General features: G+C 36.8%; 1 protein-coding gene and 1 long non-coding RNA gene across 2 annotated transcripts; one reads left to right on the forward strand and one right to left on the reverse strand.

The window, feature by feature from the left end:
- The first annotated feature begins 2,958 nt into the window (after positions 1-2,958).
- On the forward strand, positions 2,959-3,901 carry LOC113360035. The gene is made up of 3 exons (XM_026603587.1): positions 2,959-3,043; positions 3,146-3,592; positions 3,711-3,901. Exons 1-3 carry the CDS (start codon positions 2,959-2,961, stop codon positions 3,899-3,901), a joined length of 723 nt encoding a protein of 240 aa, XP_026459372.1.
- A 17,256-nt stretch (positions 3,902-21,157) lies between these two features.
- LOC113361675 lies at positions 21,158-23,733 on the reverse strand. The gene is made up of 2 exons (XR_003365260.1): positions 23,448-23,733; positions 21,158-21,640 (listed from the first exon to the last, which is right to left on the reverse strand). It is a non-coding gene; the product is annotated as an uncharacterized LOC113361675 (long non-coding RNA).
- Positions 23,734-26,335: the final 2,602 nt, after the last annotated feature.

The following is a 26,335-nucleotide window of genomic DNA, read 5'->3' on the forward strand; positions in this document are numbered from 1 at the left end:
CATATCTGATTGACTTAGAGGATTCGCAATTATTTAGGTTATTACTTCGTGATTCTAAGTTCGTATTTGAGTTTTTACAGACTCTAAGACCTAGTGATTCGGATCCCATCTATGAAGAAACGCAGCCAATGAAAATATTCTATTTAGACCCTTTCATAGAACCTGAACCTGAACCGCAATTAGCGATAGTTTTCAGGAAACTAGGTAAGGGCATGCTATTCTTGTCCACTTTCTTGGTTCATTGCAGTTTCCTTTGGCCAGCTCTATTTAGTTTTGAAGACCCACAGTTATTTCGACTGTTAATTTATGGTTCGAGTTGACTAATCCTTTCCTAAGTCTGTCTGAAGACTTTAAACTTAGCACTTCTTGGGAGGTATCCCATGCTCATGAAACACGGTAATATCTTTCCTTAACTCTTTCGCTTCAAATGGTAACAGTTTCTCCTTATTCATGCTTTTAGTTTCATCTTTAGAACATTGAGGACAATGTTAGATTTAAGTTTGGGGGTATGGGAGAAACTTTTTAGTTGCAATTAGTAAACTCCAGAGCCTAGAAATTTATGCCTATTAAGGTTTGCACTAACCAATCTAAGTGGATGGGAACATCTTGGTTGTAGGAGTTGAGGAACCAATCTGATTAGATGGAAACATCTATAGAGTTTATTCATAAAAGCACAGAGCTCAGGTGTTAGAAATAACTTGATAGTTAGACCATATCTCGTTGAGTCCTTTTCATTTTATTTTTTCATTTTAAACTATGTTTCTCTAAGTGATTAGGTGGGGCACACGATTCAAGTTGTTACCACTGCTAGGATGAATTAGAGTGACTGAGTTACTAAATAAAAAAAATAAATACCGGACCAGTTAGACCAATCGGAATAAGTATTAACACTTGGATAGCAATATGCGTGTGTTCTCCCTGTTTCCGTCGCCTAAGCAAGCGTGGAATGCAGGACCCGTGGGAACTATCGTGTAATCTGCTGACAAGAAGCATGCGCTTGGATCAAAAAGATCTACTCATGCCGTTAAGTTAAAAAAAAATGGTTATTGTTCTGTGTAGTCAACTGTTGGTTCCATTGTATTTGCCAATTTGTTGATCTAGATTTAAGTTATTAACCACTGGTTCCCTTGTATGTTGCAGTTGTGTTGATATTAGTCAGACTGGTATCTCAGTCCATTAGGATAGGTTCATTCTGGCAGTGGCCTTCAAACAGATATGTGAAACATCGATCATTTATTTAACATCAAAACCATCTACATTTTTCTATTTCCATCTCCTTTTTCTATCCATATGATTAGTTTGACTCCGAATATGATGTCCATAGTGCAACTATCTTAGTAGAGCTCTGTCACTTTATATGAATTTTAGTATGCTTGAGTGCAAACTCGTGTACAACAATTGGAATTTCGCATCAGGGTACTTCCTCCTGTAGTCAGTGATTGTAAGCCAACCAAGGAGATTCTTTAGTGCCTTCCAAGGTTCTGCATAGATAAGCTAGGGTCTGGAGTAATGGTTTTGTGGGCACACCTCTGGTAAACCCTCCCGAGATTAACTCGGTTTTATTTATTTATTTTTATTAGTTTTGCTCGAGGACTAGCAAATAATAAGTTTGGGGGTATTTGGTAGACACATTTTTGTGTCTAATTTGTCCTCAATGTCCGTATTGTTGGAACTCTATTTTTGTACTAATATTGTGTTTTTATGTATTTTTAGGAAATAAACATTTTTGGAAAATTCGGCTCGAAAAGTTGATTTTGGCACCCGGAGGACAAGTGTTATTCGGACTCTCGCTTTTGGATAAGGGGTAACCTAATTACTAAGGCGCACCCCCAGGTCACCCCCAAGGAAGCTGATATTCGCACCCCTACTCTGGATAGGGGGATACCAGTTTCTTCCCCATTTGAAACGATTTTTGCGGGAAATTTCTAAACAGTTCTAGCAGAATTTCGATCGTCAAAATGAAGGGGTTATGGGTCGATTCAATGGCTGAAATTTGGTATAGAGATGTGATATAGGTTAAGGAACATAGTATGGGTGACATGATAGATCAAATTTGGCTGGAATTTTAGGTATGATTCACACACCCAAAACAGAGCACGTGGACTGTAACACGAGCAAAATTGAAGTTCTTGTGTGCATGGGGGAGTTATGCTGGCGTTGGAAGAGTCTTGAGGCGTGAATAAGTCGAATTGGAGCGTGTTGGACCAGAGAAAACGCGTGAAAAGCTAAAACAGGAAATAAAATATCCGAAAATATTTTCTTTCACTACCGAGTATTTGTGGAGTTATGGAGGAGATTCGATGCATGCTTCGGATTTAAATAGAGTCCTTGGAGGTCAGAGAAAGGTTGTCGAGAGTCTGGGGGGCTGAGGAGAGCCAGAGAAGAAGAAATTCGAGTTTTCCCAAACTCGGTTTCTGCTGCTGCTACTGCTGAAGAACATGAAGAACACGAAGAACAGACCTGCACCAGCAGTCGTTTTTCTACAGTGATAACGACTCACACCTGTGGGTCGCACATCAGGCAGACTTATTTGCTACAGCATTTGCGACACAGCTGCAGCAGTCTTATTTTGTCACTGAGGGTCGTAGTTCTCTGGTTTGTAACAAATAGTTTGCTGTTATAAGTAACTACCTTGTTACTGGCAGAATGCCCTTGCATTGGTCTAAATAAGACCGTTCTAAATTCTTGGCTGAAGTGAAATATTTCCTTTGGGATGAACCGTACTTGTTTAAATATTGCCCTGACCAACTCATTAGGAGATGTGTCCCTAATTCTGAACAAAGAGATGTCATCTCTTTCTGTCATGACCATGCATGTGGAGGCCATTTTAGCGCCAAGAAAACTACTACAAAGATCTTGCATAGTGGTTTTTATTGGCCATCGTTGTTCAAAGATAGTCATGCATTCTGTGTTGCTTGTGACCGATGCCAGAAATTAGGAAGTATCTCAAGAATAAACATGATGCCCTTACAACCTATTTTGATTGTTGAATTATTTGATGTATGGGGTATTGATTTCATGGGTCCATTTCCTAACTCTGAAGGTATGTTATACATTCTTGTTGCTTTTGATAATGTCTCTAAGTGGGTAGAAGCCATTGCCTCCAAAACAAATGACCATAAAGTAGTTCTTTCTTTTCTTAAAGAAAACATTTTCTCTCGTTTTGGAACACCTAGAGCAATAATCAGTGATGGTGGTACTCATTTTTGCAATAGACCCTTTGAATCACTTATGCGCAAGTATGGAATCACTCACAAGATAGCAACACCATACCATCCACAAACCAGTGGCCAAGTAGAAGTTTCTAATAGGGAAATTAAGCATATTCTTGAAAAGACTTTTAATCCTACTAGGAAAGATTGGTCTTCACGTTTAAATGATGCTTTGTGGGCCTATAGAACTGCATACAAAACTCCTATTGGCATGTCCCCTTATAGACTTGTGTATGGTAAAGCATGTCATCTACCCGTAGAGCTAGAACATCGTGCTTATTGGGCTGTTAAGAAATTGAACTTAGATCTTGATAAAGCTGTCACCCAAAGGAAACTTCAACTCAATGAGTTAGATGAATTAAGAAATGATACATATGATAGTGCCAAAATGTACAAAAATAGAATGAAAATGTTTCATGAAAAACGCATTTTGCGCAAGTCTTCCACACCTGGTCAAAAAGTTTTATTTCTACAACACTCGTTTGCATCTTTTTCCAGGAAAATTACGTTCTCAATGGTCAGGTCCATTCTTGGTACGTACTGTTTTCCCTCATGGAACCATTGAAATAGAAAATCCAACAAACAAGAACATCTTCAAGGTCAATGGTCTGAGATTAAAACCATTTATGGAGTATCTTCCACCAGAAGTGGAGACCATAGACTTGGAAGACTCCGTCTATGTGGACTAAACTGGTTCACCTGTGTACGTACATATGTATTAAAAGTTTATTCTCTTTCCCTTTTCTTTTTCTTTTTCCATAATTTTTATGTGTGCTAACCAGATTTTTTTTTTGTCTTATCGTTCTATATCTTGTTGTTTGCTTTCAAAGCATTCATCCGCTTCTGGTTTAACATCATCCTTTTTGCATCTGGTAATATCTTCCCTTAAAATCTACTATGCGTTGTTCTCCTGGTATGTTGTTGTAATTCTACTCATAAGTTGAAACATTGAGGACAATGTAAGATTTAGGTTTGGGGGAGATTTTGCCCATAGAGTTTTTAGTCTTTTGCACCTTAATCAAAAAAAAAGAAAATTGTAAATACTTGCATAAAACCTCCAACTTTTAGAGATTTTAGAGTCACTAGCATGCTTCTAGCTATGTTTACATAGAGAGTCTGACCGAAATAAATTTGGAAGTACTAGAGAACACAATCGGGTTTCTTAGTTGTTAGAGTGTTAAAGTTGGATTTAACCATGCCGGTGGACGAATTAGGTGCAGCAAAGATATTTGGTATTAGAGTTGTGATCACCCTTAGTGGAGACTACCTATTTTTACATCAAGCGAGGTACTGACCTTCAATTTTTATGACTATCTAAAAAGTCCTTTTAGAGTGTGTGTCACCATAAGTAAATTCCGGGTAGGAATGGTGAGCTACCCAACTTCGCACCACTTTCAACACTATTTTTGATCTCTTGAGAGATAATTATTTCAATCATGAGGATGACGTCTAAAGATGAAAACTCCTTCTTGTAGTTTGATTTGCAGTTAGCACCACTCTCTCTCTCTCTCTCGATAACATCAACAGATCCATAGAAACACATCATCATCAACAAGTAGAGCAATGTCAAATTCTATGAAGGAAGTTGAAATAGTCCAAGGTTTACATGCAACAATTCAAGGAAAATTAAAAAGTTCCTACTCAAAAAGAAGATACAATACAAAGAGCAGAATTCTATACACATTTGAAGAGGTATTTTACAAGAGCAAAGAAAAGAAAAGAAGATGAGAATTAGTGAAGTTTATGAAATCAAGACAATACAAGTTGTGGAAAATTGAGTGATAAATTCCTTCATCCATGGATTTAGTAGTTTCATTATTTATTTTGTTGTATATTTTTAATAAAAAAAACAAAAAATTATTGTAGTTTACTTTCTTAGTTTTGTTAACACCATGGTAAAGAAACAGAATTTTAGAAGAAATTCCAAGCAACAAGGAAATTGAAGAAAAGAATTAGAAATTTTCAAGGTTCCAAGAAGTTCAAGAAGTTCATCATGAACAGTTGAAGACCGAAAACCAAAGATTGAAGACGTTTCTATGGATGCTGTGAGAGTGGTGTTGATTGCCGATCAGATGTGAAGGTAAGTGAGTACTCCCATCCTTGCTAATGATTGATTTCCTTTCTTAGAGATCATCATAAAAAGATTCTTTTTATCCACAATTTTGTGGAGTCTCCAGAAATTATTTCGGAAGGTTTTCCTTCCCACAATTCAACGTGTGCAGGATTTCTCTCTTTATTCCTGTCTGCACACATGAGAGACTAAAAAGCGGTCTTTTTGAGTGCAATTATCATAAAACCCTAATGGTGAGGCAGAAGTCGAGGCTTGTGATCACTCTTGAACCTGAATTCTTTCATATGGTATAGTTATTTCTCGCTCAACTCTTAAGGATGAGAATGCGTTCTTTGGTAGTTCTAACTTCTTATTACTAGCATGCAGAAACTCTATGTCCTCATAGCTCCTTGGATGTTTAGGACTCCATTACGCTCTGAAGTTGGAGAAGGTTTTGTGGGTACACCTCTGGTTAACCCTCACGAGACTATAACTCGTCCGCTAGGGACACATAGGGTAAAGGCTTAGTACATATGCTAAATGCATTCGAGAGACCAGCGACAGTGGTGTAGTTAGGATTTCTTAATTTCTGTTTCACTTGAGGACAAGTAAAATTCAGGTTTGGGAGTATTTGATGTGTGACACTCCGAAATATTTTCTCGGGTTTAAGTGTACTTGTTAGGCTAATTCTGAGCTTGAACACTCAATTGTCTTTTACAATTTTAGGGTTGCCTGAATCATAATTATGGTGCCAAAATAGAAAAATCTGCCTTGTCGAAACCTTTGGGTGCCATAATAGCTAACATGCATCTCAACACTTGTCAACTTGGATTTAGCAAGGTCATTTTCGTAACCGGGTTAAAAAGGAAAAGGAGAAATCAATTTCCGGAGAGGGATCTGTTCATTTTTCTTTCTTTTTCTTGTTCTCTCCGTCTGCAATTTGTTCTTGTCAAATTCAAGAAAAACAAATTTTGCAGAGAATTACGAGGGAGTCGGAGCTTGTCAAGCGGGACGAAACACGGTTCCTTGGAAGTCCAGATTCTCTGGTCCGTCACGTGATGAGTGCCAAATATTGCATATTTCTACACCTTTTTATTGGCAATTATCTCATCTTTTGTGCCTTGAAAACATATATTATCCCAAATTATGTATTTTTACTGTTTTCAAGAATAATTACTTTTACTAATTTATTTTGTGTTTTTAGCCAGTAAATAAAGCGTGGATGAATTAAGGAGCAGAGAAGTAGTGATGGAAGAGAGATGACAAAGACTCGCGCTAGAAGGCAGTGAAGAATGTCTTTTGCACCTCTTCCGGCAAGTGAAGAATGTTGCGTTCACGTCTCAAAACTATATTGGCTTTGAAGAAGACATGGGCCTAGAAGAGATAAAAGTTCAAGACCAAAGCCCGTCCCCATCCTGAGCTGTCAGATTTTATACAAATGATTGGTACATTTGTTGCATTTGCTTCACATTCTAGCGTCATCTATTCCTTCCCCTATTCGAACAGAAAGCCAAACACTCCTTCACGCCAATTTCTTCTTCTCTCCAAGCTCTGCAAAACCATCAGTTCACTTCCTCCCTCCATCACTTCCATTCCCGACCACCTCTGAGCATAGCCACCTTCCCAACCGCCATCAATCAACCTCCTAGTATCCATATATCTCTATCTTAGCTTCTTCTCCAAAACAGTAACCCTAGAATCTAGGATTGAGAGAGATAATGCTAGGATTATCTTCACAGTTGTAGAACATCAAATCAAAGAGATGGAAAGTTGAATTGCAGAAGGGGTTTGTCAGAAAACACGTATTGGGTGAGTGGGTATTCTCTAATTACTGATTTCTAGTGATTGAAAAGGAAGTTGTGTATAAATAGGAGCCACTGTTATGTAACAAGGACATCCGAATTTAGTTGGATCAAATAGTTATCTTAATACAATTGAGTTTTAATCATTTTCAATATGTTATAATTTCATTTTCTAAGGTTTAGATGAAGCCCTTGATTGTATGCTAGGATAGTCAGTTTTCATGTTGTTGATTCTTGTTGTGCTTAAATTGATTTAGGATTGATAGTTAGCTATTTGATCAAATGAACCTATGATCAGTTGTACTGTAAGAAGGCAGTTGATACTAGGGGTGAATTAGTGAGATTAGTTGATAAATCATCCATTGGAGTCTTCCCTGGAAAGCAACATAGTACAATTTGAATGAGTATTGCCTTATCATAGGATTAGGAGGTGGATTCAACTACCCTAGTACTCTTTAGCCTTTTGTTTACAATCTGCTTTATTACTTGTTCACTACCAAAATCTTGTCGTATTGACACACAACAAACCCTTTTTGTTACTACACTTTTGAATCAGTCTAGTGAGACTTTGGAATCCATTCTGTACCCACCTTGTCACTGTGGGATCGACCTGTATTTGCTTTGTCTATAATAGACGATGTACACTTGCAGTTAGACATAGTCGTAGGCTTGTTTAAAGACCTACCGGCAACCTTTGGAAATGGTAAAGTTATTCCAGCTCCGGATCATTATAACGATCACTCGCCTATTCAAAAGAAGGAGAATGGATATGACATAACCATTGTTATAAATGGTGTAACGTACTCAAACAATGATTTTAAGATTTGCACCAATGAACTAGACTTCCCAGGAGAGAATTACGATTCCGATGACGAGGTTGTTGACGAGAAGATGATTGAGAATGAAACCAAATTGATTGATTTAATGGAAGACCCAATTGAATTTGCTACATATTTTAATGATGCTGAGATTCCGATCAAAGCAGAAACTAACGAAGAATGGATAAATAGTTTGATAGAGGACCATGATACAAACGAGGTAAATAATTCTTCGCAATTCTTTAAGAATGATGAGGATCCTGTAATACAAGATATTGTGGAAGGTTTGTCTAATCCTTTGCATATTTCTTAATCTTTTGATCCATATCACTTAGGATTGGAGTTGTGTGCTTACAAAGTTTTAACGGATTATTTTGCTTCTAAGTATCTACCACTTGATGTGTTTGATTCTAGCATTGTGCAGGTTCACCAAGAGGAACCTTTTGAAGTTCCCGAATTCTATGTTCTCTACCCACTTTCGAGTGTAGAAAGGACTAAGTATGGGAAAAACTTCAATAAAGTGATAGCTTCAATATTATGTTTTGTGCTAATGGTTTTGTGAAGCTGTTATTTGAACTGCGGATTGTTATTTGGAAGGATTACAGATGATAACAATAATGTCGGGCTGACGACATTAAACCAAGCGCTACATGGGAGGCAACCCATTGGTTTTGTATTTCTATCCATTATATTTTTTTTATTTTTCTTAGTTTTTCATATCATATCTTGCATTCCCATCTTAGATTTTACGAAGTCCTATATTTATAATGAAAGTTTTGAGAATTCTCGTCTGGAAAATTCTGACTGCGCAGTTGTCACGAAAACAACTCTCGAAACTTCATACCGAGTCCGATTTGAGTGGTTGAACCCAAATTTTAAATAAGACAGACTCACCTTTATTTTCCAAAAATAAAATTTGAATTCGGAGTCTGTTAAGTTGGAGCGATAGGCCTGGACATTTGAGTTTTGGTATTTTTCCAGAACTTTTTCAGACCGCATGTCTGTCAGTCCGGAGGCCATAACGTTTTGAATATTTACTTAAATATTGTTCCCTTTTGACACCTCATATAAAAGACGTAGGCGAACAACTTTTGTTTAGGATGTTTTTCCTAGTTCCCTGCCCATTTGTACAGTTTTCGATGTTTTCCAGGATATGTCAGAAATCAAAAATTTCGGTTTTGAACATTAAGGACAATGTTGAGTTTAAGTGTGGGGGGTTAGTTAAGCATGTTTGGCTAGAATATTATATTAGTATTTACTTTCTTAGGCCAATTTTAGTGTGCACATAAAAAAATAGAAAATAAAAACTCCTTGGTTTCTTGCATACTTGAGATTTCATCTTTTGGAGTTAATTATGAACTATTTAGGATGACACTTTAAACCTTTTTAGGTTGAAAAAGTTCTTACGGCTATGGATTGAGTCCCACTTTGTCATTCTACAATACTTAATTATATACGTTCATAATTGAATGCGAAACTCAGATGCTAGCAATATCATGGTAGTCGTTTGAAAGATTCGTCCTCACAATTTATCATTACTGATCACTTTCTTTTTATTTTTGCAGTTATATGTTTTTCTAAGTGATTTGGAGGGATCCTAATACTTCCATGGAGGTTGTATCAAGGTAATAAACAATTGTCTTACACTCATAAAGGGTGAGCCAAAAATCAAAAATCAAAAAATATATATAAGGTTCCTCTTCATATACCGACATTATTAATAATACAAAGAGAAGGTTCTCCCTGTCTCTGTCGCCTAAACAAGCGTGGAACGCATGATCCATGGGAATTAATCATGTAGTAGATGAAATGAGTGAAACCTATCATCATTATTTAGCAAGTCAAAAAGATTATTGATGAGGTTCTCGACACTTGGATAGCAGTATGTGTGAAACATTTTCCCTGTCTCTGTCTCCTAAACAAGCGTTGAACGCAGGATCCAAGGGAACTATCACATATTTGCTGAAAGGAAACATACGCTTAGATTATCTAATCATGTTGTTGAGATAAATGGGTGCTTCTCTCAACTCTTGCGCTAAATATATAAAAATCCTTTGACGACATTCATACAAGTATTTTGGGTAAGATCTTTCACTTTAGTCAACATTTGCACACTTCATTATTCTATTTCCATTCTCTCATCTATCCACGTGATTTCAGTACGCGAGTTTTGCAGAAAAAATGTTGAGAAACATTGCAACAAGTACGATGACGATCTTAGTAAAGTTTTGCAATCAGGTTGAATGTCACACGTAAGTAATTGCTTGTGTGTGATGATTGGAATGTATGTGGGATGTTTGCAGCTAAAGAACATATGTAGACTGATTATCTTATTAGCTACTACTTTGTGTCTATCCTTAGTGTTTCTTCCAAGGAAAGAAATTGGAGTAGGTTTTGTCGGTATGCCTCTTGTAAACCCTCATGAGACTATAACTCGTCCACTAGGGACACCTAGGGGTTTAAAAGAATGTTGCATTAGCTAAGCGTAACCGTATTCTCAACGAAATGGAGTTGTTGTATTTAGGATTAGTTTCATGCAGTTTCCTCAAGGACTATAAAAATCTAAGTGTGGGGGAATTTGATAAGTGCATAATTCATAGGATTTTAGTGTCCATTCCATACTTGTTTTAGCTGTTATTCTTGCATATTTTCGTATTATTACTCTTGTTTTTTCTTATTTGTATCGATTAGGTGAATCATCCACAAAGGAGCTACAAAGTGCTAAAAAGATTTAGGAAGAGAAGCATTCGAAGTGCCCAAGTCCAAGAGGAGTGGAAGAAGTGCGACGAAAAGGAGCAAAACACTCAAAATCAAGAGACGAGCCAAGACCGGGATTAACTCATTCAAATTCGGGATTTTTCATCACCATCTTGCAGAGAATTGAAACAGAAAAAGAATGCAAAAAGAATGAGGTCATTCCGAGTTCGGACGAAGACGTTGTGGGCAAAACAAGCTTTTTATCGAATACCGGAGACGTGAAAAGTATGCAAACAAGTATGCAAACGGATTTTCAATATGAAAACGGGTATGCATACTTATTTCCCTGGATTGCAAACGGGTATGTATACCTATTTGTATACTTTTTAACTGAAATTTAAGTATACAAAGGGGTATGCATACTGTTGAAGGCCAAAATTCATGGTTAGGGTCTTTATTTCGTAGTTTCGAGTCGGGTTCCTTAAACCGACTAGGATACTTTAAGGACAAGCAATGTAAACCTATATAAATATGTATTAGGTCTTCCAAAGAAGATATCATCATCATCATCTCATATTAGAAGCTAGAGTTTCTTCTACATCGAAAACCTAGGGTTTACCCCTTTAGGAGGAAACCACCATTCTTCATCTTGTTTGTAATATGAGTAGCTAAATCCTTTTGTTGATTAAGGATGAATTCAATGTTCTAAGCGTGAAGCCTAATTAATAATACAAATCTATTCGAAGTTTTTATCATCGTCGTTTGTTTTCAATATATTTAGGGTTTATGATTGATTTCTAGATTGTTCAAGTGTACAATTGGATTAATCTTTTGATCATTCTATTGCTAGTAAAGGGTTAGGATATCCGTGTAATTGTTGAATAACCCTTACACAAGTAGAGAACGTGAGATCTCTCAGAGGGATTCTGTGGAGCAATCATGTGTGAAGACAACACTAGTAAGTGGACCTTTCGCTAAGAGTCTAACTGCTAGGATCAATCTAAGTTCACATAACTTAAAGCTTCCCATTGGGTTACACCTTGAGTGCGCTACTACTTGGTGGATCGGTTGGATATAAATTGATATGCGAGCGCTCGGTATTCGGTTACATAAGTATCTTTGGGAATAACACTGCTCTAGCTTTTATTCCACTGTTGGTGATGAATAGTTCTAACGGAAGATAGATAATTATTTTAATCTTGCTATCGCTTGGTAACGGCGAAGGATTCCTTGATCATGTCTTTTCTTTATTATTTTGTTTATATTTTTATCTCATAAACAAACCCCACATGTTATTTAGTTTTTTTTTGCTGATACAAATAACCTATCAATTACACAACTCTCTATGAGAACGATCTCTTACTACCGCTATATTACTAGTTAATTAGTGGGAAATATCTTTATTAATTTGTTAAGCCTACGACAACCCATACAGTTTTCAATATGCACGACTTGAAAGATACATTAGGAATGAAAAAAGTTCAAGTCAGTACTATTAACCTCAAGCGGAAGGATGATACCGTCGTTGTAGTTCGTTACTTCTTCGCATTCTCAGGGTTTTCAGAGTAGTACTTGTATGTCTCAACATTCCTAGACTTTCTAGTCTAACCTAAACGAAGTTGACTCTAGTATTTAATCAAGCGACTCTAGATGAGTTTTGATATTAAAATATGACAAGCAAACTTGACATACCAACGCTTGGTGAGTTCAACCAAGCTATGCTCTAACAATCTCCCTATTTGTCAATTTTAGTGACAAAACTCTTATTACATATGGAGCTAAACGAATTACAAAATAACTCATTCTTCATACGCTTGATTCCAAGTTTCAACAACACAATAATCTGCATGTATTCAGTCAATAAATGTCATTGTTGACATTTGAAAAACAAAATCTTTTACTCCCCCTAAAGGTAAGCTAGGTAAATATTCAATCCGAACATCTTTGTTATTCCCCCTTTGTAGTAAGTATTATTACACAACAATATGATAGTCAATGCTTTACTCTTTCGTTAGATATAACGTTTAAGCATAATTGTCTTTTCCTTAGCGATTAAAAAATCACTTGTTTACTCCATATATTTCTCCCCTTTTTTTTCAAAAAATGACAAAGGTTCGAGCAAATAAAGGACAAACCGAAAGGATCTTACAAATCCAGAGGACTTGTAAACAACCTATAAGAGTTTAGCACGAAGGTTTCACATACCACTTTAAATGTCCAATATTAAAACCGAACTACAAGTAATTTATTTTTAATATAATATCAAAGAAACAATTTCCATAAGCAATTTTCCCTAATAGTCTAACAAGTCGAATAAGAAACTTAATTCCCTTGTTAGACCGATTGCATATGCACAATCACTTATTTCTATAAGACCAAAATAAATATTAGAATTAACTTTATTTATCTCATCAAGCTCTAATAATTCAGACAATAACTTAGACCTTTCCCTTTAGACAGGACAAACACTAGGTTAGTTAACTAGTTTTTCTTGTCACGGCATCCGATTATACTTGAATAATCGAATCCTCCAATTTGATAAGTCTAACTAAGATCAGAATTAACTTAGTTTCTCTTATCTGGAATCAATTGGACTAAACAAATGATCCCGTATTTTGTTAACCTTTAAACAATACATGCAAACCAAAATAAGTTGACTTGAACAATTATTTTCTTAACCGGAAGCAATTGAAACAAACATACACATTATAGCACCGCAATTGCACCGAATTTTGTTAAGCAAAAACACTTGATACCCAACAATAAAGAAGATACCAAACAATAAGCCAAATAAATTGGCACAGTTTTTCTTAACCGGAAACAATTGAATCACACACATGCATCCATATACAATATAATGGAACATATCAATTTTACCGAAATTTCGTTAAGCAAAAGCAAACTATATGCCATATAAACAGGAAAACAAGTAACTAAAAAATTTGATACCTCAAATTCCGCAGCCTTTTCTCCCCAGAGAGATATATCATTAAGCGCAAGTTCAAATAAGAACTCTCCCCCAGTGTGTGTTGTCATCCTCTCGCAAGAACAAAAGAACAACAACAAAGGCAACCTTTACCAGAGAAAGTTTGAAACAATTTTAACTAATGCGTGCCAATAACAAAAGTTGAAAACCCGAAACACATATGTTATGCTAAACACAACTCATGTAAACACAAATTGATTCAACATATTGTGACTTTTCACATATGAGTTTCAATCGGAACTCCTTATGGTTTTTTGTTAAAGCCTACCAACATGGGATAGAACTTAATCCCCCTAAAACAGCCACCCGAATCATAAGGGTTACACCATATGAGATCGAATATTAAGGTTAATGAAAAAAGAAATCAAGACATATCATAACCTAACATCACATAGCAAAAATATAGACATTCATTTACAAGCTATGTAATTGGTAACTATCACACAAAAAATTATAAAATAATAATTTTATTCATAAATAATGATAGTTTTATTCAAAACAGACTTTAAACCTTGAAGTAAATCAAAACATTGATGTATATTTTCTGGATCAAGTATTACAACATATAACTTAATCCCTAGTGGTGCTCTGATTGTTCACTGAGGTTTCTTCAGTGTTCAAACTCTTGAAGCATGTCTCGAGAGACTTGTCAGCAACCACTTCTTGTTTTTCAAGCTTTTCAACTTGTTCCTTCATGTCTGCAAGATCAGCTTTTGTTTCTTCAATCTTATCCTTCAGCCAATCTTGATTTCGAACTGTTATTATGAGATTGATTCTTAGTTCTTCAAAATCGTGAATATAGTTTATCATACTATCTGAAGGTATCCACTTGGTTTATTTTGGATCTTGAAGGTTGTAAGCCAACATACATGACTCATCTTGGGATCCGGTAGAACTATCAGATTCATAATCAGACATGATTTTTGATATGATCTTCTTCTTCCTTTCTGTATTGATTCCTTGACAATCCTTAACTCTTTGAGCTTCCTCCTTATTTACCTTTGTAATACTGCGAGTTATTGGAGGCATGCTCACGAATTTAAATAGGAAATAATCAGGATTTCTCAATACAAGCAAGAGAAAGTTTCTCTTAAGAAGAGACAACTTTCGGACAGAAATATCCAGGAATTTCAGAAAATATATTAACAATATATTTTGTTTCTTGTGTCCGAGATTATCATGCTGGAAGGTTTTTTAAAACTCAAAAATTTCAAATAAAACCTAATTATAAAAGATCATGATAAACACGAAAAATAATTTTTTAGACAACATGGATTCGCAGATTATCCAATAATTGTCACAGATTTTTCTGATACAAACACAAAAACATGTGCTCTCGTTTTACGTGCTTCCTAGTCCCAAAATTTATGAGCACGAACTTGGATGAGGGTGCACAACCTCCATACAACTAGGTTGTATCGGAGTAAGCCTTATCTAGCTTACAACGAGTATCAGAAACATAGTTCATGTTTCTCTTCGGAAATTTCTGTCCAACATATTTTCTCCCAAAAAGTTGACCTTTCTTAATCGCAATGAGATTTGGATCATGAGGAGAAAATGAACTGATGCGAGAGTTTTCAGAGATAGATAAATCTCTCTTAATTCTGTTAATGAGATTTTCATAAGATTTTCTCATTCTAAGGATTTCCTTATTATGCACATCAGCTAGATCATCGGAAACAATTATTGAAAATCTTTCCTGATTGTTTCTTTTGGCAAAAATTATTTCCTTCCCTTTCTTCTGGAAACGTTCAGCAGGGGAACTACCTTCATGTAAACATATATTGTTTCGACATGAATGAGGTGGATCCTTTTTCCAGAAGTTGTTAGAGCATTGCTCGGTCGAACTCGGATGCGTTGCTATCTCAAGCATGTTTTTCAATGTTAGTGATCAAAACTATAAGTCTTGATTTCTAGTATATTATAGCTAAGGTCTCGGACTAGGATAGAAAGTGTAGTTGAGCTTAAGAAATCCATGAAAATCATCATACAAGACGAAGGACTACTCAAGGAACCGGTGGATCTTCATCGACTAAAAGGTATGTGGAGACTTGAACTTATCTATCACTCAAAAGTATATTTATCTCCTATCTTGAGACAAAAGTCGTTTTGCTATATAGACTTAGATTATACACATTTGCTATTTCGAGCCGAGTTTATCTCGCCTATCTATTTCTCGAAATATGTGTTGGTAAGCTTTCGCTTTAACCAAGTTCATCTTTACCTAGTGACTAAAGTCATGACAAGTTTCAATCACTTTGAAAATTGCTTACTTTGACGAAAAATAGTTTGTGAATAACAACTATAGAATATCAACGTCCTCTAAGAATGTTTCAATAATTGAAATGAGAGTTTAGATTATATAACCATTGGAGGATATAAGCATTGTTGTGGAAGCACATATGTGTATAAGTCCTTATTCCTTGAACCGAAGTTTGTGAACTTTATTGATCAAGAGAACCGAAATGGTGGCGTGAGCCAAGTCCGCGAACCGGGGGAAGTTTTCATCCCGAGAAATTCTGCTGGAGCTTGTGAACTCCGTCCGAGAACTTAAGTCCGCGAACTTGAGTAGGTTATATCAAAAAATGATGTTTGTGAACTTATTCTTATATAAACCAAGGAATGCAAATTGCAAACCGTGGCTATATAGTTCATGAACCGATTCGAGTGAATCAAGTCGTTTTTGCTTCGATTGTGTCTTGTGTAGTTACATAAGATTTCCTTGCAATTGAACAACTATCTAACTAGTTCATTTGAGTCACTTGAACTAGTTATGGTGAAGAAGAATATGGTTGATATGAAAGTGATCATATGCTAACCATTTGGTTGACTATTATTGAACCAACAAATGTACAAGTTTGGGTACGGTTACACAAGCCTAGAAACGTGCATTTCATTTGTGTGTAACAAGCTAGTTTTCGATCTAACGGTTGAAAGATATTAGCTTGAATCTAATCAGGTTTTCATCTAATGGTGAATATTGAATGCTTTGTTACCAAGCTAACATTGATTTTTAACCCTGATTTGAAAGACTATATAAGGGAGAACTCTAGCAACTTGGAAACCAAATACCCACACCTTCTGTGTGATATTAGTTGTGCTAAGCTAGAGTCGATTCTCCTTTAACCTTTGGTTTCTTCTTCTAAACCAGGTTAACGACTTAAAGACTTCATTGGGATTGTGAAGCCAGACCGATACTACTTTCTTGTAGTTGTGTGATATGATCTTGTTGTTTCTATCGTACGAGTACAATTGTAATAATTGGCTTGAGATTGATATCTCCGATAGGCAAGATATAAAAGAAATCACAAACACTTCGTCTCATCGTTTGTGATTCCGCAATATCTTTTTTCGCTGCGTCGATTAAAATTATTGTGAGGTGATTGATAATACTAGGTTGTTCTTCGGGAATATAAGTCTGGTTTATCAATTGGTTCTTGTTCACCTTGATTTATCAAAAGACGAAAAAAAACTCGTAGGTATATTCGTGGGTGCCCGATTTATCTATTACCGTAGACTTTTCTGTGTGATACAGATTTGTTTATTAAAGTCTTCGACTTTGGGTCGTAACAACTCTTAGTTGTGGGTGAGATCAGCTAACGGAATCAAGTACGTAGCATCCTATTGGGATCAGAGACGTAGGAGCATAATTTTACCTTGGATCAGTGTGAGATTGATTGGGGTTCAACTATAGTCCATACCGAAGTTAATTTGGAGTAGGCTAGTGTCTGTAGCGGCTTAATACAGTGTGTGTTCAATCTGGACTAGGCCTCGGGGTTTTTCTGCATTTGCGGTTTCCTCGTTAACAAAATTCTGGCATCTGTGTTATTTCTTTTCCGCATTATATTTTTTTATATAATTGAAATATCACAGGTTGTGTGTTGTTCAATCAATTAGAATATCCGACCTTTTGGTTGTTTATTTAAATTGATTGACACTTGGATATTGGTCTTTGGTAGCATCCAAGTTATCTCTCTAGTATTTGATAAAGACTCGTAGATTTCTATTTGCTTGAGTATATATCAAATCGAGAGATTGAGATATAAACTCTTAGATATACTTTTTTATTTAGATTGAGTCTGACTGTCTAGTTGATTCTCTAGAAAGTATATTAGAGTTTGTCCATACAGATTGCTAAGCGAAATATTGGGTGTGGTTGTTGTACCCCCATTTTTTCAATTTGGTTATAACCCGAATAGCCATCTAAGAAACAATAGTGACTATGTCTTGACAACCTTTCTAACATTTGGTCAATGAAGGGAAGAGGAATGTGGTCTTTCTTTGTTACTGTGTTCAACTTCTTATAGTCAATACAAATTCGCCACCCTGTGGTCACATGAGTGGGGACAAGCTCATTCATTTCGTTTTGAACTACAGTAATGCCAGACTTTTTGGGTACAACTTGAACGGGACTGACCCACTGGCTATCTGGAATTGGGTATATGATACCCGCATCAAGCAATTTCAAAATCTCACTTTTAACAACATCTCTCATATTGGGGTTAAGCCTCCTTTGCATTTTCCTAGATGGTTTAGTATTTTCTTCAAGATTTATGTGATGCATGCAAATTGTGGGACTTATACCGTTAAGGTCTGAGATGGTCCAACCTAAGGCCTCTTTATGTTCTTTAAGCACTTCTAAAAGTTTATTCTCCTGTTCCGTTTCTAAACATGATGCAATAATAACAGACAAAGTATCAGAAGAACCTAAGAAAGCATATTTCAGAGTATCGGGCAATGGTTTCAAATCAAGCTTAGGCGGTTCGACAACAGATGAGGCAAATTTGGAATCAGAGAGTGGAAGTGGTTCCACTGCAGTATGCCATTTAGCAATGTCCATGGGTTGCACAGATTCAAGCAAAGAGTGAACTTCACTAATGTACTCAGAATCGAAGAGATCTAAGTCAAAGTTATCTAGACATGCTTGCAAAGGGTCCACAGATAAGATATCAGACAATGAGTCTTGAATCAGACTCTCAATCATGTTAATCTCATGCAATTCATTATCATCACAATCTATGGGTTATTGACTAATGTTAAAAACATCCAGTTCTACAGTCATGTTACCAAAATACAATTTCAACACTCCATTACGACAATTTATGATGGCATTCGACGTTGCCAGGAAAGGACGTCCTAAAATGGCAGGAATGTGATTATCTGAGTTTTGCACAGGCTGAGTATCTAATACAATGAAGTCCACAGGAAAGAAAAATTTATCAACTTTGATTAACACATATTCAACAATACCACGAGGGATTTTCACAGATCTGTCCGCTAATTGTAGCGTAACAGGAGTGGGTTTCATCTCCCCGAGTCCTAACTGCACATATACAGAGTATGGTAACAGAGTGACACTTGCTCCGAAGTCTAGTAAAGCTTTTTCGACCACATGGTCGCCTATGGTGCACGTGATTGTTGGAAAACCTGGATCCCTAACCTTAGTTGGGATCTTGTTTTGAATTATGGAACTTACCTGCTCAGTGAGAAAAACACGTTTGTGCACATGGAGCTTTCTCTTTTGTGTGCAAAGATCTTTCAAAAATTTAGCATATGTGGGTATCTGCCTGATTGCTTCGAGAAATGGAATGTTTATGTTTACTCGTTTGAACATTTAAATATCTCGTTGTACTGGTTACCCTCTTTTTGCTGCACCAACCTTTGTGGGAATGGAGCAACAGGTGCATAGATCGCATAGGAACATTAACATCAGTAGAATTCTTAGAGTCACTATCTTGTTCAGATTCTTTTTCTACACTAGATGTTTTTTGCGGTGTTGTGTGCAATTGTGAGTCTGATTTAGACTCATGTGACTGTTGTACACCTACATTGTTCCTAACAACTTTACCACTACGAAGAGTAGTGACAGCATTCACATGATCACGTGGAGTCTTATTACAAGTTGAGGTGTTTGCCTGAAATGCACTTTTCTGAATTTGTTGAGGTTAACTAGGGAGTTTTCTTTTTTCTCTCTCATTTAGTGCATCACGGATTTGACCCATTTTAAGTTCTAGACTTGTGAAATGTTGGTCTGTGGTCTTTTGAAGTTGTAAAAGATTTTGAGTCAACTGACCGACATTGTCTTCAAAGCTATGATTTTTCTCTACATGGTATTGAGAGTGTGATTGTACTTGGGGGTTTCTAGGATATAAATATCCTTGGTCATTACTCGTTGCACCCCCTTGTACGTGCCCTTTAGACCATGAAAAATTAGGGTGATTCCTCCACCCTGGGTTGTGGGTCTGAGAATAAGGGTTGTTCTCTGTGCTTATGACATAAATCATTAGCCTGCTCAAGTTTAGATTCTTGATATGCATGTAGGATTGGACAAGTATCCACTAGATGGTCTGAACTGTGACATGCTGAACAAGTGTCCATTTCGATTTGGTCACGGAGAATAGGGGCAGTAGTTTTCACATTCTTATGCAGCTCTAGCGCTTCTACTCTCCTAGCCAAGGATGCAATATTTGCATTTCCCTCAAAGTATGACTCAATTCTATGGACAATATCTACAGGGGCAGTCTTTTTAGGTTCACGGATGGACTCCCATTGCTGAGTCTTTTCAGCGACTTCAATTAAGAAAGTCCAAGCTTCATTAGCACTTTTGTCAATAGATGCACCATTGCACATTGACTCAATTGTGGTTCGGGTTCTGACATCTAAACCTTTCATACAAAATTTGCACAAGTCTCCATTTTTCAAAACCATGGTGAGGACATTGGAGCAATAATTCATTAAATCTCTCCAGGTATTTGGCCAAGGTTTCACCTTCTAATTGCACAAAACTATTCAGACTTTGACGAATTGTCGCAGTCTTATGGTTAGGGAAAAACTTTTTTTAAAAATTCTTTAGTGAGATCCTCCCATGTTCTAATGGACTGTGGTTGTAGCGCATGCAGCCAGGACTTGGCTTTTTCTTTCAAAGAGAAAGGAAATAGTCTCAGTTTGAGGGACTCTTCTGGCATTTGGTTAAATCGTAGAGTCTCGCAGATATCTTCAAAATCTCTTATATGGTGGTAAGGGTTTTCAACATCAACCCCTCTAAACATAGGCAACATATCAATTGTGCTAGCTTTTAGCTCAAATTGACCAGCATCAGCTGGTAAAACAATACACGGGGGCTGGCTTGCCCTAGTTGGGGTACATGTGCTCCTTCATACTACGTTCTTGGTTTAATTCTTCACCCAATGTCTCAAATTGGTCAGGGATGTTCTCTTCAGAAGTGGGTATCTCAATAGTATCCTCTTGACTGATTCTAACTAGTCGATTTGTTTGGTCTCTAAAGGTCACAATCATAGCCTAGTATGCATATTATTCAACATGTTATAATACCCCAAATAACCAAGAAATCACACTTCAGGGAAACAGTGCCACTAGAATCAAAAGATAATACTCAGAACTATATTATGCACATAGAACCAATATGTTGTAGAGACTGGATAGTACACAGCACACAACAGATTCAGCGGGTGAACAAACCAGGGAAGCAATGCTTGTGGAAATGGAGTAGATACACATAAGTATGCGCACAGATATAACAAGTTGTATTGATCAGATAAACAGCAATGCGTAAATCAGGGAGGTAAAGCTTAGATGAATGGGTGAGCGGCAATCAGATTCAGGGCCAAAAGCACACAGACGATAGTTCTGCCGAGATTAAATTACGCACAATGATACAACAATTCAGCTAGCACATGGGTTACTCAAAATTACAGGGTCATGTTGACTAACACTTTATGTTGCGGTGAGAAACAAACACCATATGCATAAACCACATAATGAAAATGGTAACAGACCCACACAAACGCACTGTTCTTCAGAATTTAACAATTTAGCAGGCCAGAATATCACTCAGATGTCCTATGATTAATCAATACCGTTAGTTGAAGAAGCTCTATAGTTGTCAGATATCAACTAACTCAGTAAGAAGGTTGGTATGCTAATCACAGAAATATCAAATGTAAAAAAATAAGTTGAAGAATGAATCGCCGATATCAACCGGGTTTAGGAATTCCACAAATTGTCCTGCTCCGTTTTCTTCCTTTCCTTGTTTCGCGGAGATATATCGCAGGCACCTGTGAGCTCAAAGAGTATTTTTAGTGCCCAGAAGTGCAGGTAAAACACAGAGAGTAGTTGTGTGTCACTGATAGTTAACAACTATCGTTGCAGGACATATGCTGTGAACTACACTGATGGATTGACTGAGAACTGAACTATATCCAGTTGAAAGCTTTGCATAGGACAGAATGGAACAACAATATGGACAAACTTCAAAAAGAAAATTGATGAATGCAGGATGCTGGGATTGATATTGTACAGGATGACGGTGACTATGAGCTACTTTATACAGCCACAGGGATAAGCATATGTAAACTAAACATGAAATGCAGTTACAGATATGGCTAAGATGCAAGAATGATAGGATGGATATATTACATGGAATGAAAGTCTAAACTAACAGTGGATTAACAAATCTAATTATGCAAATGCTTAACTTACAGATGCGATTCTCATGAAAAACTACAAAGGCTAAGTTATACTAGAGTATACACAACTACTGAAATAATGAAAGCGGACTGGAAACTTACAGATGCAAAGACCTCTAAACTAACAAAGACAAAAGCAACATAAGACTTAACAGATATACAGCTCGACTATAGAATGCAGCTAAACAAAATGTAATGGCAAAAAGAAGAATTATAGCTAAAATGTCACAGAGCAAAGCTACAGAATGAAACTAGCTACAGATTGTAGTGACTAATGAACTGAGAGAAAAAAAAAGAAAACCTACACTACAATATGAAACTATAGATTGTAGCTATCTCAAAGAAATTTTACAAGTGCTACAGACTGGAATGTTATTAAGACTAGATGCAACTTGATGAACACTATAAAATATGACACACTATTGAAACTTTAAGACAATGATGCAGTCTATATACAGATGGATTAAAGTTTACACAGTTAAACTACAATGGCAGGCTACAGATTTCATACACTAGTTAACACAGTTCAACAGAAAATAAAGAGATGAGATGGAACTCACGTACACAGATGGTTAAAATAACAAGTAACACTACTGACAGACAAGCTACAACTAGAATTGAAACAAATATGTACAGAACTTGAGCTGAAATCAGTAAGATGGAACCAAAGAAACAATTACACCGCTACCGAGTCCCCGGCAGCGGCGCCAAAAACTTGATAGGTCTTTAAACAAGCCTAGGACTATGCCTAACTGCAAGTGCACAACGTCTATTGTAGACAGGGCAAATACAGGTCGATCCCACAGAGACAAGGTGAGTGCATAATGGATTCCAAAGTCTCACTAAGCTGATTCAAAAGTGTAGTAACAAAAAGGGTTTGTTGAGCGTCGATACAACAAGATTTTGATAGTGAACAAGTAATAAAGCAGATTGTAAACAAAAGGCTAAAGAGTACTAGGTAGTTGAATCCACCTCATAATCCTATGCTAAGGCAATACTCATTCCAATTGTGTTCTTGTTCATTTCCAGGGAAGACTCCAATGGATGATTTATCAACTAATCTCACTAATTCACCCCTAGTATCAACTGTCTTCTTACAGTACAACTGATCACAGGTTCATTTGATCAAATAGCTTACTATCAATCCTAAATCAATTTAAGCACAACAAGAATCAACAACATGAAGACTGACTATCCTAGCATACAATCAAGGGCTTCATCTAAACCCTAGCAAATGAAATTAGAATATACTGAAGATGATTAAAACTCAATTGTATTAAGATAACTATTTGATCCAGCTAAATTCAGATGTCCTTTTTACATAACAGTGGCTCCTACTTATACACAACTTCCTTCTCAATCACTAGAAATTAGTAATTAGAGAATACCCACTCACCCAATACATGTTTTCTGACAAACCCCTTCCTCAATTCAACTTTCCAGCTCTTTGATTTGATGTTCTACAGCTGTGATGATAACCCTAGCCTTATCTCTCTCAATCCTAGCTTCTAGAGTTACTGTTTTGGAGAAGAAGCTAAGATAGAGATAGATGGAGACTAGGAGGTTGACTGATGGCGGCTGGGAAGGTGGCTATGCTCAGAGGTGGTCGGGAATGGAAGTGATGGAGGGAGGAAGTGAACTGATGGTTTTGCAGAGCTTGGAGAGAAGAAAAAATTGACGTGAAGGAGTGTTTGGCTTTCTGTTCGAATAGGGGAAGGAATGACGCTAGAATATGAAGCAGATGCAACAAATGTACCAATCATCTGTATCAAATCTGACAGCTCAGGATGGGGACGGGCTTTGGTCTTGAATTTTTATCTCTTCTAGGCCCATGTCTTCTTCAAAGCCAATATAGTTTTGAGACGTGAAAGCAACATTTTTCGCTTGCCGGAAGAGGTGCAAAAGACATTCTTCACTGCCTTCTAGCGCGAGTCTTTATCGTCTCTCTTCCATCGTCACTACCTTTTTTCTCTTTAATTCATCCACGCTTTATTTACTGGCTAAAAACACAAAATAAATTAGTAAAAATAATTATTCTTGAAAACAGTAAAAAATAGAATTTGGGATAATATATGTTTTTAAGGCACAAAAGATGAGATAATTGTCAATAAAAAGGTGTAAAAATATGCAATATTTGGCACTCATCTGTTGCTCATCTTCAAGTTACTCATGAATCGTATATCCATTATTGACCATGGGAACGTCGGAATTGATTTGGCTTTGAGGCCAAACTTCTTCCTTAGTTATTTCCTTTTTAATTCGATCCATGTCTCTTCTCAAGTTGTCAATAACCTCTTGAAGTTCTTGAAGTGTATCTTCAGTGTTTTTGTTGTGTTCATCTAGTTGTTGGTTTTCCCGATCCAAATTATTCATAAATTGGTGCATTAGATTTTCTAGACTAGAAGAACTATCTTTAGAAGCATATCTTTCCATAGTCTGATCGCGTTCATCCATCTTTTGAATGTACTGGTCCAACTTTTGTTTTTCCCGATCCATATTATCCATAAATCGGTGCATTAGATCTGTAAGACTAGAAGAATCGTGATTAGAAGCATAACTATCCCCCTATCCTTGTGGTTTTTCACTTACATACCCGTCATAAGGTTGTTGATATGCATGAGAATAACCATAAGGTTCCGTAGGATATTGATTATAGCCGAAAGATTGGTTTTGATTATACCCATGGAATGGTTGGTAGTTGTCATAATATTGAGATTGAAAACCATATTGATTACGACTGTTGTATGTGTAATCTTGTGCTCCGTACATGTTATTTCCATAAGGAAACATGACGACTCACGAGAAATAGAAAATCAAAACAATAATCTAAAAACAAAAATAAAAACAAGCTAAATAAATAACAAATCAATTATCAACCGCTCCCCTGTAGCGGCGCCAAAATTTGTATGGACTGTCATAGGCTCAACAAATTAATAAAGATATTTCCTACTAATTAACTAGTAATATAGCGATAGTAAGAGATCTTTCCCACATAGAGCTGTGTAATTGATAAGTTATTTGTATCAGCAAAACAAAATAAATAACAAGGGTGGGGTGGTGGGGGTGGTGGTTGTTTATGAGATAAATATAAACACAATAATAAAGAAAAGAGATGATCAAGGAATCCTTCGCCGTTACCAAGCGATAGCAAGATTAGAATACTTATATATCTTCCGTTAGAACCATTCATCACCAACCGTGGAGTAACAGCTACAACAGTGTTATTCCCAAAGTTCCTTATGTAGCCGGATAACGAAGATCTCGCATATTAGTTTTATCCAACCGAACCACCAAGTAGTAGTGCACTCAAGGTGTAACCCAATCAGAAGCTTTAAGTTATGTGAACTTAGATTGATCCTAGCAGTTAGACTTGTGGATGGGGAAAAACGGGTCGCCGGTTTTTCGGGAAAGTGGAGAGTCGAGCGTGCTGTCGAGACTCCTCACCCGGGCAAAATATTAATCCTCACACAGATGCACCGCTGCAAAGGGGGTGCTTAGATTCGGGAAATCAATCTGTATGACTCTGGCCTAAACCAAGACAATGGTCGTTCCAAAGTAAATTCGGTCGCAAAGAGGGAGATGGGTTGATCTGTAGGAGGGAAGCTGAGAATTGTGTGGGATCAGTGATGCTCGAGGATTGTGGGTGTGTTGAAGGTTTCTGCAATAATGGTGAAGTGATAAGTTCTAATAAGTTCTGATGGATTGATGAATTCCTGAGAGTGATAGCTCGAGAAATTCTACGTAGACGAGAGTTTGTCTGTTCAATCATGGTTTCAGAGACTTATTTATACTGTCAGAGTCATGAACACCTTGATACCTGTAAGTGTGACGGTTTCTTGAGTGAAAGAGTGGGAAAATGGGAGATCGTGGTAAAGTCAGTTCCATGTCGTGTGGAGACTTCTGATCGTGCACCCACTACTTTGATAACTCCTTCAACTTTTTACACGACTTACACACATTTCTCATTGTGGATGAATGCACGTGCCGTAGACCGCCAGACCAAAACCCTACGTGATATCCCCCCATTTGTGACGTGATTGATGTCTCACAAGTCGTGGAGTCTGCAGGGCAAACGTGTTTTGATTAGTCAATTGTTGACAATGAGTCTGAGTTTCGTTGAATCGAGCATGAATGATGAATGCTCATCGATTCACGGGTTGAACATGTAGTTCTCTGAAGGGATGTCAGTATTGTTGATTCACTGATGAATTACTGACGAGCGACTGAGCAAGTATTGCTCAATTCTGCGAATTACTGAATATTGAGGATTTGATGATCAACTGA

This window comes from Papaver somniferum, chromosome 3 (genome assembly GCF_003573695.1).
Source record: "Papaver somniferum cultivar HN1 chromosome 3, ASM357369v1, whole genome shotgun sequence".
NCBI lineage: Eukaryota > Viridiplantae > Streptophyta > Magnoliopsida > Ranunculales > Papaveraceae > Papaver > Papaver somniferum.